The sequence below is a fragment of the Myodes glareolus genome, chromosome 19, assembly GCF_982192425.1.
Source record: "Myodes glareolus chromosome 19, mMyoGla1.1, whole genome shotgun sequence".
Lineage (NCBI taxonomy): Eukaryota > Metazoa > Chordata > Mammalia > Rodentia > Cricetidae > Myodes > Myodes glareolus.
Genome location: NC_142044.1, coordinates 47477929 through 47491964, shown reverse-complemented (window position 1 = coordinate 47491964; position 14036 = coordinate 47477929). Strand labels below are relative to the sequence as shown.

Here is a 14036-nt window from a genome sequence, read left to right as displayed (position 1 = left end):
ATATATCTTGGGGATGGGAGTTAAGTCTAAACCCCAAATCCATTTCTATACGGTATTTTCAGTGTACCTGAGCTTGGTCTGTGATTCATGGTATGGAATTTTCCACTTTGGCATCATACTGAGACTCAAAAAGCTTCAGATTTTATGTCTGGGGACATAGCTGGGTGAAGCAGCAACTGCTGAGCAAGGCCCTGGCACACCTCTATACAGAGAGAGAGAGAGAGAGAGAGAGAGAGAGAGAGAGAGAGAGAGAGAGAGAGAGAGAGAGAGCGAGCGCAGAAGAGAGCATTTTGGATCTGGACCTGGGAGTTCTCAGCTTGTTATAACACTGACGTTTCCAGGTGCTTGTGAGCTGCCATCTGGTTGGGCTGTCCCAACAGTCTAGGAGGGAGGATTGCATCTGACAGAGAAGGTGATGGCCAGGCCTGGTGAGGCTGAAGCTCAAAAGGCCAGAGCAGAGCTGTGTCTCAGGGGTCAGGTGGCCCTCAGCTCACTCCTCACCTCTCAGTCACATACTGCTGCCAGGTTCCTGTGCCCTGTCGCTTGGAGTGCCAGCATACCGAGCGGTTACCACCTCGGCATGTGTATTTAAGGGCAAACCCACAGACTGGTTTGCTTGCTTCCTAACCTCACTCTCAACCCAAGTAAAAGGTCTACCAGAGGAAAAGCAAGGATCCAGCCCCGCCTCCAAAGGAGCAAACAGGACTCTCACTGGGTAGAGGAATCCTGGCAGGCTCTCCACCACGGATTCTGAAATGCAGCCAGAGACTGCTGTGCACTGGGTGGCAGAATCAGGGTGTTCCCCACAGTACACAGGGCGCCCTCACCTTCGCAGGTGACCCCGTCCAAGTCACTGAGCTGGTAGCCTCGGCGACAGTAACACTGGTAGGAGCCATAGACATTAGCACACTCCTGGCTGCAGGGGCTGTTGAGGCATTCATTCACATCTAGAAAAGAGAGGTTCCCAAGAGTCACAGCTCAGACCCACACCTCAAGTCCCTGACTCCCGTGCAGAGGGAGGACATCGAGAGCAGGGAGCAGAATATTTCCTCATCACCTCCCTGATGTGAAACAGGGAGGTGAAGTCTGAAATTGAAGACTGAGATTCCCAAGGAGAGAGGGGCCTCTACTCCAGCCCCCGGTAGCTGAGAAAACTGGAATTTCTCCATCCCTGCTACTGACTGTGTGAAGCCACACCAAATCCTGTTAGGATGAATGACAGCCTCCAGCCTTGGCGCTCTTCAATCCCACCCCACAGGGCCCAGGCTCAGCATGATAGCATACCCAGAGACCCATCCTGGCCACAGCCCCTTCTAGCTCTCAGTGAAAATCTTTCCCACCCTCCCCACTTTCATCTTCCAGGCGGTGACAAAGGTGACGTAGCTGTGGGACAGTAGCCCTGGTACACCTAAATCTGCGAACTTCGGGGCTACTTGCAGCCCAACTATTGGTCACCAATTCCATTCACCTAGAGCAAGTTCCAGGCCAGGTTTGGCCCACCACTTGTTTTTTGGAAATAAAGTTTTTGTTGGCACATAGCTATGAACACCCTTGCTTGACCAGAACCTATGGCTACTTTTGTGTTTAAAATAGTCACCATGCAGCTGGAAGAGAAAAAGCTGGCTGATCTCTGGCTTAGAGATTCCTTCTTGCATTCATTTATTATGTTTCTGAGAGAGTAGAAGGGATAGGCCATTAGCCTCTCTCTCAGTGTTTCATATCTGTGGTCCCAACATGCCTGGTCAGGTCACCTGCTCAGTCTGTGTCCAGTGTGGTTTTTCCATCACATCATAAACATACTCCCTGACATAGGAACCAATCTTGCTACACCACGGTGCACATGCTCAATAACACATAGTAGAGGCATGGCTGGCCAGGCCTCAGCACCGTGTCCTTAGTCTTACCAAAGCATGAGGCTCAGATGTCTAAACACATCCAGGAACAATAACCGAACAATAACCACACATGATATTACAAGGCACTCTGTTATCTGTGCACAGCCAGACTCATGAACCAAACCACTGGCCAAGCCCTGCCAGGGAGACTCGCCAAGTTTCAGCATGGCTGTGACTGGCTTGGAGTCACATGCCTGCCCACTAAACTCCAAAGGAGTCTGTGAGTAGAGGAGGGATGTAGTTAAGGCTGCTGATCACCGTGACCGATCCTCACCTTCACAAGACCGGCCATCCACAGACAGCCGGAAGCCCGCAGAGCAGCTGCAATGGTAAGAGCCTGGCGTGTTCTCGCACTTGTGGCCACACAGGCGCCCAGGATAGCGTTGGCACTCATTGATGTCTGAAACAGAGGGGCAGTTGGCTCAGAGTGCGTCCACTGGAGCAGGGCCATGTTCCACCCTTCTGCTGATGGCAGTGGTTCATGGTCCTCGGCCCCTGACTCCTTCATGTCTCAGATGGAAGAGCTGAGGCCTCCCTTGGCTGTGTCTCTGTGTGCTCTGACAAATGTGGCACATCTGGACAGATGTCCTTCTGCCAGCCCTCTTCCCACAGGAGAATATACTGGGGTTTGCTGCAGGGGGGAGATAGGGCAGCTGTCGGCCTCCATTGAGTATCCTGGTTTGGTAACAGCAAGCAGTAGCTGGATGGGGTTTGACTCCACTCCTGGTCACCTTTTGTTCTGTCTTAGGGAGCTGTGTATCCCAAGCCCTGGAGTCCTAAAGGTCTGTAGCAATTCTGGGAAATCACTGTCATTTTTCTGGCTGCAGACCTGGGCTGGAGTCTTAGAAACCCTTGGAGGCTGCAGTCAAACAGAACTCCTGTTCCATAAGGAAGCAGGCTGACACAGTTCGTGCCCTGATGATGGCCCGAGGCCAGGATGGTGGCAGAGCTGCAGTTAGACAGTGTCTCCTAACTGTGGGTCCTCACCCTGTGACTGCCTACACTTGGGATCTTCTGAGATGAGGATGGGATAGACATGGTCACCGTAGGTGCCGCAGACTGTCCTCTATGTGGAGTCACCTGGCCAGGACCTGGAGCCTGAAAGACATTCACATACCCACACAGGTTCTGCTGATGCCATCAAAATAGTATCCAGCCTTGCACTCGCAGCGGAAACTGCCTGGGGAGTTCAAACAGTTGTGGCCCTTCCCACAGGGCTCGGCCGGTGGTGAGCACTCATCCACATCTAGTGGAGGAGAAAGGAAGACACACTGAGAACCTTTCACACTGACAGCAGCACCCTATTCTACACAGAGCACCTACAATGTGACAGCCCTAATCTCCAGTGAGACAGGAAGTGCCCAGGGCTGTGAGAGAGGTCCTGAGATGGCTAAGGGTTGTGGGGGAGGAGGTTCCTTTCCTGGCAGAGATGAGCGAGCAGGCAGATAGTGGGAATAAATAAGTCGCCACTCAGTACTCTTGTGTTCTCCAGGGGAGTGCTGTGGGACAATGGTTTGCATCCTGTCAATCATGTTTTAATAAAATGCTGATTGGCCAGTGGCCAGGCAGGAAGCAGAGGCAGGACAACCAGGCAGGAAGTAGAGGCGAGGCAATGAGAATTCTGGAAAGAGGGAAGTGCAGTCTGCAGTAGTGACACAGTCACAGAAGAAGCAAGGTATCACTACTTTGCCAAAAAAAGGTACCAAGCCACATGGCTAACACAGGCAAGAATAATGGGCTAATATAATATTAAGAAAGAGTTAGTAACAATCCTGAGCTAATTTGGGCCAATCAGTTTATAACTAATGTAGACTTCTGTGTGATTCTTTGGGACTTAACAGCTGCAGGACCAGGTGGGACAGAAAACCTTGGTTAACAGGAGAGTAGCAAGATTTGTGCCATCTCGATTTGCTATGACTGGTTTAGGAGAACTGAATGGTGAATGTCCATTCTTAGCCACCAAGAGGCTGTGATCAGGGAGCCTAAGAGCACTGGACAGACTAAAGACAAGACTGGAAATGTCGGTATGCACTACTGTAATAGTTTGGGCAAGACGGCAAAGGTCTAAGCCCAGGGAGGGGCAATGGGATGGATGGGCAAACAGAATGTCTTCACTTTGGAGACCAACTCTCTCTTCTAGAGAAGGGAAAGACTGTACTGGAAACAGACAGGAAAGTGTGTGCATGTGCGTGCGTGCGTGCATGCATGTGTGTGCATGCATTTGATACCAACCAACACAGCGGGTTCCCTCTTCGTTGAGATGATAGCCACGGCCACAGTTGGGCACATTCTTCTGACATGTGTATGAGCCCTCTGTATTGATGCATGTCTGCCCCACAGGGCATGGGGCACTGATACTTAAACACTCATTGATATCTACAGAGAGAAGAGACAAGGGGCAGCATGGTTAACCAGAGGCTGTCCATGAACACAGCCACTGAACCTCCAAAAGAGCCTTTCCTTCCCTCACCAAAGCCACAAACCATAGTCCCTGATCCCTTTGCCCTACACAAAGGTCAAGGCCAAAGGACAAGGCAGCCTCAGATCCCTCCCTGTCCTCTCCTCCTGCTTCCAACCATAATTTCTACATCCTTTGTGGCCCCTGCTGGCCTGCCTTTTCTGCATGCACCTGACCTACACAGGTAGCTAGCCCCCCCCCCCAAGCTTGATGCCTAGGAGACAGAGGTACACACCCCTCTGTACCAGTTCCAGACTACAGTGAGGCCCCAGGCTCCTCTGATGGGTGGGTGGTCCCTGTCTACTGCACCCGGCCAGTCCTTGGAAACCTTAGTGATACATCTACAAGTCCTGGACCAGCCACTCAGGGCCCACCTCTAGTCAGGGCAGTAGCCGTGTCTTTCTCCACGGAAGACTCCTTCCTGCGTCCCCCACTTGGGTTGACTCAGGCCACTCAAAACTCCCCTCATGGGGTCTCCTTCCACAGCTACAGTATGGGGACCACTGGCCATTCACCATGGACAGACATATACAAATGTGTACCGGTAAATACTCCAGGAACAAACACTGGGATACACATCCGTTAGGTCTTTATGATCAAAGTCTACACAAAACCAAACCTCTTTCTTAAAGCATGTCTAGAAGTATCTAGAACTCAGAAAGTCGGGAGCTCCTGAGTTCACATTCCCAAAGCACACTGGGGTCTGGGGACAGCAAGAAGGAGCAATGGCGCAAGATTCACAGCTGAAGTCAGAAAGCAGGTCTGCTCTATGACGACCAAGCCCTCCCCTCCCCAGGCTGTACAAAGAATCATGCCTGAGTCCCTCTCGTCGCTGGAATGGGCCTCCACACAGACAAAGCAGCACTGCGGACTTACAGCGACAGTCACATCTTTTACCACCCTGGACTGCAATCACCAGCCTGCAGTGGCAGAGCCGGCATTACTGCCCGTATGGTACACTGGGAACCCCAAACCTGGAGAGAGCAAGTAACTCCTCAGGCTCACAAGGGGCAGAGAGGGTAACACTGCCCCGGTCGGAAGTCCTGGCATCCATCCTCACAATCACTTCCAGTCTCCTTATTCCCCCCTAGCCAAATCTGGCCCACTGCTCATTGTTGTAAATAAAGCTTTATTGGCAGTCAGCCAGACCTGCTGCCTTCCATGTGGTCTACAGCTGCTTGCGCATCACCACTACAGAAGCCTGGTGGTTACGACCGAAACCAGATGGCTGGAAGGCTGATATCCATTATCTCGTCCTTTACACAAAGCGTGGCAACCCCTGCCTATTGTCAGTGGTGAGTGCAGTGGCCAGGAGTGAAGCCCTCAGCCCCGAGTGCCCCCTCTGGTGTGGCTTCCCAAACTGTCGGAGAAGACAGTGCCCTGGCCTGAGCTTCACGAAAGATCGACGATGGATGAATGAAATAAATATAAAAGGTGGATCAGCAGAGATATGAATAGACACGAAAGGCTAGACGAGGGTTTTGGGACATGCTGTGAGCTGTCCCTTGTGGGGTTCCTGTGGTGCGGGAACAGGAGTTGTCTGTCATCCCCAGCTCACTTGGTCTGACAAAGCACTTCTCAGACCAGCTGGGACCCTCGATGGCCCCAGGATCTTAGAAACCGACACCTGTGGACTAGGACGCAGAAAGCACCGCCCTCCCCTTCCCCTCTCCCTCCCGCTCCACCAAGGAATGAAGGGGAAAAGGAGAACATGAAGTAGAGAGTGAAGAAAAGGGATAAGGAAGGCCCCAAAAGACTTCCTCGCTGTGCTAAAGGAGTCAAGCTCAAAGTTCTAAAGCTTTTTACATTTTGAATTGGGAAGGCCTCTGCTTTCTCAACCCAGCCTTTTGTCTGCTTTGCTAGGCCTGATCCGGCAGGGTTCAATTTTGCTTGCACGGGGATGGGAATGGAATGGGGTTCTGGGAAGGCAGAGCCTGGGTCAGTGTTTCCCTTTATAGAGGGGGGAGCTGCTTTGAGAAATCAAGAGAACACAGGGAGAAGTGTGTGGGCTGTCAGCTCTGAAGACACACAGAAAAGAGATGACCCCCAGCTGTCTTCTGGATGGCCTACATCTTTGGTTTTTATTTTCGTTTCCTTTTCTGAACCAGGGTCCCAACATGTAGCCCAGGGTGGACTTTAATCCCTACAGAGTCCAGGCTAGCCTCCGACTCCCCGCATTCCTCCTGCCTCAATCTCTGCACGTGCTGGGATGTCAGGCGTGCACCACGGTGCGCCACTCTTCCCCTTATTTCCATGCGCTGACTCCCGACAGCTATTTCTGTTGATGATGTTATTATTTTAAACATGAATAAAAACGCTGACACAGAATGGTTTCTACACATGTGGTCGAGAGGGGGGAAACCAAGTAGTCCAACAATCCAGTGCTGTTTCCATGAGAAAGCAAACAGGGGGAGCAATGCCCAGAAGGGTGGTCCCGCCGACCTGGAGGCTGGCCTGGACAGGCAGGGCATTAGTTTTTGCTCTTAGGTTTCCCTCGTTTTTAACCAGGGATGTGCAGTTTTTACACTAGAAGAGGTAATTTCTAGAAGAGTAAGCCCTTAACTTGGCTGTGACCAGTAAGTACAAAGGGGGACCTCCCTCATATCAAGTTGGGGGGATGACGACTCTGTACTGAACATCATGGTCCTCATTGTCACTATGGACCTACACAGAGGTGATGCGAGAGTTTATGTCACCAGGATGGGATCTGGCTAACATCCGGGGCCCCTCCCGAGCTGGAGGGGTAGGGGGGTGGGAGTTCACACAGAGGGATGGCCCACTGAGCACCTCTGCTCCTGCACTCTGTGGAGGGAAACCCGGGGCAGGCTGAGACCTGTGAAGATTTTCTCAGAGAGGAAAGCAAGGCCAACTCTGCCATGAGTTAGGGTTTCCGCCCTCAGCTGATGTGGCCTTCTCCAGAGCCCCCCCACCCCCGCCCCAGCAGGCTGCCAGTGTTGGCAGGATCCTCTTTTCTCCCTGCCCCAGGGGGGTCACAGCCACCCTGCTTACTGAAGAGTGATGACAGTCTGATTTCAGGAGGCTGGCAAGGGGCCAACTCACAGCCCAGTCAAGGTCCCCACAGCTCAGATCACCAGCTAAGACCCAGGGTATGTGGGTGGGGCTCGGGTGAAGCTCCCGTCCTGAAAGGTTCTACCTTGGGGTAGAAAGACAGGGACAGGGGAAGAAATGAACTTTCAATCCCGTTTCAAAGACAAGACCAGGGCAAGGTTATCTAAGAGTCAAGAGAAAAACAAGAAAGGGACTTGCACACCAGTATCTAGTCTTTTCCCCTAAGAGGGGAGAAGGGAGACTGGGTTGCAACCAGTGACCAAACTGCAAACCTGCAGTTTGGAGGAAAGAACTCTCTGACCTCGAAGGAAATGTTTAGAGGCTCCTGCCTACCAAGCAGATCTGGGCTGAAGGCTAACAGGCAGGCAGGCACTCCACAGCAGCGCCAAGACAACAGAAGAGAGAGCGGTGGGTGCCCCTCCCACCCCAGCAGCCTTTCTTTGGCCTCTTTAATGTCCACATAATCTCCTCCCCTTTCATATTGGTCTACTCCGCTATCAACCTAGCCATCTCCGAGCCTCTTCGCCTTCCAGGCTGAAACTGTCTCCATTGAACACAAGCTCCCCATCCCTGGGCTCCTCGAGTCTCTATTCTGCCTCTATGAATTCAACCATTTTCTGTTAGACAGTTTCTGAAGGCCTAAGTGACTGCGGCAGAGAGCAACCGTATACCAAAAGCTGCTTTCCACGTTCCCTCCCATTGCAAGCACCCACCTTAGTCCAAGCTTCTAGCCTCTCACAGCCACTCCCTCTTACAGGGGAAGCACTTGAGACTTCGGTGGAGGAAGCAAATCTTAGGACACTAAGTTTAACTCTAAGGGTTTCCAACTCTAAAAACCGACACTCCATTCAAACTATGGGGATTAGACCCTTAGACCAGACATTAGATCAAACCCAGCCTGCCAGTAGTTTTATACATAAAGTTTTATTGGTATACCACACCAGTGCTCTGAGGCTTTTGAACTGTAACTGCCCAGCTGAGTCGCTGTGACCCAGACATGGCTCACAATGCCAATGGCATTCATTATCTGTCCCCGGCCCAGGTCTATGCGGACTGTCTCCTGCTGGGTGGACCATCCCCACTAGTAGCAGTATGTCTTACCAATGCAGTTGCCTAGAGCATCCTGTATAAAGCCGCTCTTGCACTGCAGCTTGGGTCTGCAACGGAAGGATCCCAGAGTATTCTGACAGATAAAATCGGGGGGGCAGTTATGAATACCACTCTCACACTCGTCAATATCTGGTGCATCATAAAAAAAGGAGATCGTTAGCAAGGGTCCCGCCAGAAGCATCTCACAATACTTTAACATCACAAGAAAGTACTTTTTAAAAATGCTCAGATTTCTCAGAGTATAACCCCAAAACATTTCAACAGTGAGGGTGTCACCAAAAGCCCTGCAGTGAGCCAAACTGTGCAAAAATTGCTAAAGACTTAAAAAAACACTCCCCCTCCCTGACTTATGAGGCAAGCTTTTTGTTATTTAACAAATTAGCCAGGCATTCTCCTGGCAGGTATTAGCACTCATTTAGAAGTGTATGTTTAGATTAGATCACACGGCAATTATCTCAGCGACAATAAACACAGACTCCGTAATTCTTTTCATCCCGAGATCTTCTTCACAATATTCCAAATATTAACAATAGTTGCATCAAGAGAGGACAAAGATGGATTGCCCTGCCTTGAAGTTCATGGCTGTCAAAGGTTCAAGTGTAATCTACTCAGCTGGCTCGGCTCCCAGGCTCTGGAGTCCAGAGACTCAGCCAGAGAGCAATGCAGGGTGGGGCAGCAGGATTGCTCAACTGCTTGGCTGCCAGGAGAAGGCGTCTGGTTCTTGGGTCACCCACATAATTCAATGATTGACATTTTTTACACAAGACCTGTGCTAAAGTCTTCACTAGAGCCTGGTCCAGTTCTGGCTTGGTTTTATTTGTTTGGAAGCATTAAGTAAGGACCCTGGACTTGTTTGTCAAGGCTCCACGCTTTCTAAGTCAAATGTGCTGGCATCGTTAACTCAGCAGCACCATATTAAGGTAAACCTGCTCATCACAGACCCGGCTCTTCCTTCATTTGCCCTGTGCCACCCTCCCTTGCGTACTTGCAAGGAGGTTGACCACCTCCTTCTTGCAGCATCCCAGGCAGCCACATGGGAGCAGCACCACAGAGCCCACTGGGCCCTTCCCTCTATGCCACACCCACAGCTGGGGAAGGGGAGGATTTCAGATTTGGATGGAAGCTGTACCTTTGCAGTTATTGTCCTCTGTGAGCTCATAGCCAGTCCCACAGCTGCTGTCCCGCTGGCAGCGGAAAGAGCCCACTGTATTGATGCAGGATTCTCCTAGTCGGCAGTTATGGCTGCCTGTGATGCATTCGTTGATATCTAAAGAGATTAAGGTGATGCAGAAGTAACCGGCAAAAACAACCAAGTCTTAAACTCAAGCAGAAAATAATGTTCCAGAAACTATGGAGGATCTGATTTCCTGCATTCAGGTTGCCCAATCAAACTGACTGAGTCTTGCTCTGGGCACATCTCTGGGCAGGGTTCTGGAGAGGGGCCATCACCAAATCAAGCCCTATTAAGTTTCAGATCACTCTGAGTAAATACCAGTCCCCGGGATCACAGCATCTTCAAGAATCCCACAAAAGAGGAAACATCATCCCCATCTCCTAAACAGGGGGAGAGGCTAAAGGACTTACTCAAGGCCTCTCAGCAGATCCTGAATCCAGAACTCAGGTGAGGCCCAATGCTGCCCCATCCCCACACTGGTATCTATATTCTTCTGGAAGACAGCTTAGTCCCAGAGCCCAAACTCAGGCAGCACTGGCAAGCAGGTCCCGGCTCTCCTCCAGGAATGGGGCCAAGGTTGTGCCACAGAGGCCTGCTCAGGCCTCCCAAACACAGTGACCAGCCTGCAGATGTTACCTTCACAGGAGACACCATCCGACTGCAGCTGGTAACCCACAAAGCAAGAACAGACCACCTCGTCCCCGGTGTCCCGGCATTGCTGCTTGCAGGGCCCGCCACCTGCAACCAGAGCCCAAGGGAGCTAGTGAATATACAGAGAGACCTTTGGAGACTCTCTCAGGATGTACTACTGGCGCAGAACACAGGCTCCTTGCTGCAGCAACATGTGGTCCTTGGGACGCTCCCAGGCCTAGGCTCTGCGTACCTCTGGGGTGACTGAAGCCATCAGGGACCTAACAAGTTAGGTAACATGCGCTGCGTCTATGGCTAGAGGGGACCTGGAGAGGCATACTGCTCACTGACAGCAGGAGACTTGGAGAGAGCAGGTTCTACCCGGAGGCCAGGCTCTACCGGAGCCCTTGGAACTCTCAAGCCCTGCCAGCTGCCCATTCCCACTAACACTGGCCCAGGCCTGAGGGCTGCCACAACTGTGGGGACAGCCTCTTGCTACCTGGCACCTTCCTTGAGACCTGCAACCCACCCTCCCTACAGAGCTGACCTAGGGATTCTTAAAGTGTAACCCCACCAGGAAAGGCCTGTGCCTGCAGCTTCTTCCTTTGCCACTGCCCAGATGCCAGGGGAACACAGACTTTACCATCCCAGCTAATGCATTCCCCAAAATGGCACACTCCCAGCTGTCACACAGTTGTCACTCCCCCGGGAATCATCGGGAGTCACCCAGAGAGGACGCCAGGCTCCCTGGAGCTTTTTATTTCTCTCTCCCCTTCCCCTCCCTCCTGGCCTCGGAGCTGGCTGACACTGTACACTGACTCCATCATTTTGTGATTAAGCTGCCTCCATAATTAACACCCAATCACAGGGTGAGCCCTTGGGTGAAACTGAAAGAGATTTGCCAGGCTAGCTGTGCCAGGATCTTCCCAGAGGAAAACAGTTTAATCAGGAAAAACCAAGCTGCAAGCCCATTCTGACTTAAGTGCAAAGGTCTCCTGGGAGGCCACGACCCTAAAGGGACAAGTGGGGCCCCCGAGACACAAAAGCAAGACACAGCTACTCTCCCGGGGCGTCCCAGCCTTGGAGAAGCGTCACCATCACAGAGCCTGGGAGCTTGTTGGTGCCCAGAGAACTCACACCAGTCCTGCCTCCATGAGACAATCCCACAAAGGCCCCCTCTAAGCACTCAGGGACAGAGAAGACAGGGGGCCCCAGGGCCACAAGAGCAGAAGTACTTTCCAGCTGAGTCTTGGCAGTAGTCAACGCTGTCGCCCTGGACTTTGCTAACTGCCTACACCAAAGGGCTTCCACAAGTCCCAAGGCCTCACCTCGACAGCGGTCATTCAGGTACGGGTCCTCTTGTTCCTCATCATCAGCAATCTTAGCTAGGGGTAGAGAGATGAGAGAAGATCACACAAACAGCATCCACTCTCATCTGAGAAGACATACCTACTTCTCCTGTCGGCCTCTGGCAGGAGGCCCACTTGTACGCTTCGCATTCTTTCCTCTTTATTAAATGTGCCCTCACTTGAAAGGCCAGTTAAGCCTCTAAAAGATCTCCCAGCACATGGCCTGAATTGAGTGTCGGAATCTGTGAGTATAAAGCTCAGGAGAAGTGAGAATGAGACAAAATTCCCAGCAAGCATGGCGGACAGATGCCTGCACCTTCCCAGAGCTTCCCCACGTGGCTCAGGAGCTCACAGTGTGAGAGCTGATTAAAGAACCAGGAGGTCGGGGCTGGAGAGCTGGTTCAGTGGTTAAAAACGCAAGTTCTTGCAGAGGATCTGGGTTCAGCTCCCAACACCCACATTTGGTTCACACCAGTAACTCCAGTAACTCCAGTCTTGGGCTCCAACTCCCTCCTCTAACCTCTAAGACTAGTCTTCTGACCTCCAAACACGGTATGCATACATATATGTGGGAAACATCCATACACATAAAAATAGATAAATAAACAAACAAACAACCCAAGGAGTTCCTCCACCACAGAGCCGTGCCCCTCAGAGCTTCCAGTACAACCGGATCTGTGGGCAATGGGGAGAGAGAGCTCGTAACAGCAGCTTTTCAAGCTCTCTGGGAGCTGCTTCAGGGTCCCACATTCCCCTGAGAGAGAGCCTGCTACTTGAACCTGGAGGCACCCAGCCGCTGTCACACACTGGCCCACACCGGTCCAAAGACTCAAAAGGCCAAGTTCTCTCTCCACTGTCCATCATGCAACCTTAAACATCAAGATCCCCGTGGGAGAATCAGATTAGAAGGCAGTTACCCACCCTGCCCAGGGCTGGGACCAGGGCAAGTCACTCATGGGGCCCGACACCTGCAGAGCATCCAGTACTCATCCAGTCCCACAGCCATGATAGTTAACCTCATGGGGCAACTTAATGGGATGTCATTATGAAGGTAGTGTTTTTGAGATGAGTATTTAAGTCACGGGCTTTGACTGAGATGAGCAGATAACCCTCCTGAATGTTAAATGAATGTTAAGTATTAACCAAGCCTTAAGAGATGGAGACTGAGGAAGAGAATAATTCTGCTCAAGCCTTTGGACTTGAGCCGCCATCGGTTCTTCTCTGGGGCTCTGTCCCTGAGGTCTGTCCTCTAACCCTCTAACCCCAATCATGGTCTTTCTCCACACAGCTGTCCTTTGGTACCCATGGGTGTTGTGGAATATTTAACTACGTAAAGCTGTGTTACACTTGTTCATGCTGCAGAATATTGCTTTGTGTAAAGGTGTGCTACCTTTGTTGATGCTGCATTTGTTTAATTAGGAAAAGATCTGTGACTGTTTCACCTTGCCCGCCTAAGGTACCTGACTGGTCTAATAAAAAGTTGACCAGCCAATAGCTAGGCAGAGAAAGGATAGGCAGGGCTGGTGGCAGATGTGTGTACAGGCGTTGCAGGCACGTGTGGCGGTCACAGGTCGACATCTAGTGTCTTCTATTGCTCTCACCTTATTGTTTGAGGCAGGGTCTCTCACTGAACTGAGGCTCGCCAATTCGGCTAGCCTGGCTGTCCAGTAAGCTCTAGGAATTCTCCTATCTGCTCTACACCCTGCACCTTGACTTAAAGATGCATTGCCGCTTTGCCTGGCTCACATGTGGGTGCTTGGGACCCAAACTCATGATCTTTTCTGTAATATTTTTCATCTGTAATTGGCAGAATCCAGACATGTGACAGCCACAGAAAGGATAAACCAACTGTGTCATACACACACACACACACACACACACCCCTTGAAGAATGCTACCACACGGCTCCACACCGGAAGCAGGAGAAGTTACCTGGGTCCTGCGGGTCCCCACCATCGCCACGGGGGAAGTCTGAACTCTCTTGGCCCTTCACGCAGCAGGCACGGAACACCAGCCCACACTGGTAGCTTATCATGAGATTGGGCTCACACTGCTGGCCCCGGGCCTGGGCCGCCTTTCCCAGTATGCAACAGTGGCAGCATCTCTGTGAACAGAGATTCCAGACTGGTGACAGGAGGCTGGACAAGTGGCCCTTGGGACTCCACAAGAACCCCAGGAACACACCTGACACCCTTTTGTCCATGTTCTTCGGACAGCAAGAAAACATCTGATATGGGTAATTTATCTACATGTCAGAAGTATGTTGAAAAGCATGCTGAGCCCCCTCCAAGCCTCTTAGGTCTGATGGAAAGGAATCTAGAAAGTCTGGCACTCCATGCCCCCCGCCCTGC

General features: G+C 51.6%; 1 protein-coding gene across 1 annotated transcript in view; it reads right to left on the bottom strand.

Moving 5' to 3' along the window:
* Fbln1 (fibulin 1) overlaps positions 1-14036 on the bottom strand; it is an 82200-nt gene that overhangs the window by 46979 nt on the left and 21185 nt on the right. The window contains exons 4-12 of the mRNA XM_048444940.3: positions 13618-13789; positions 11665-11721; positions 10343-10444; positions 9662-9799; positions 8524-8661; positions 4128-4271; positions 3013-3141; positions 2170-2295; positions 828-947 (exon numbers count right to left, since the gene is read on the bottom strand). Of these exons, the coding sequence (XP_048300897.3) occupies positions 828-947; positions 2170-2295; positions 3013-3141; positions 4128-4271; positions 8524-8661; positions 9662-9799; positions 10343-10444; positions 11665-11721; positions 13618-13789 (1126 nt within the window). The remainder of the gene's footprint in view (positions 1-827; positions 948-2169; positions 2296-3012; positions 3142-4127; positions 4272-8523; positions 8662-9661; positions 9800-10342; positions 10445-11664; positions 11722-13617; positions 13790-14036) is intronic.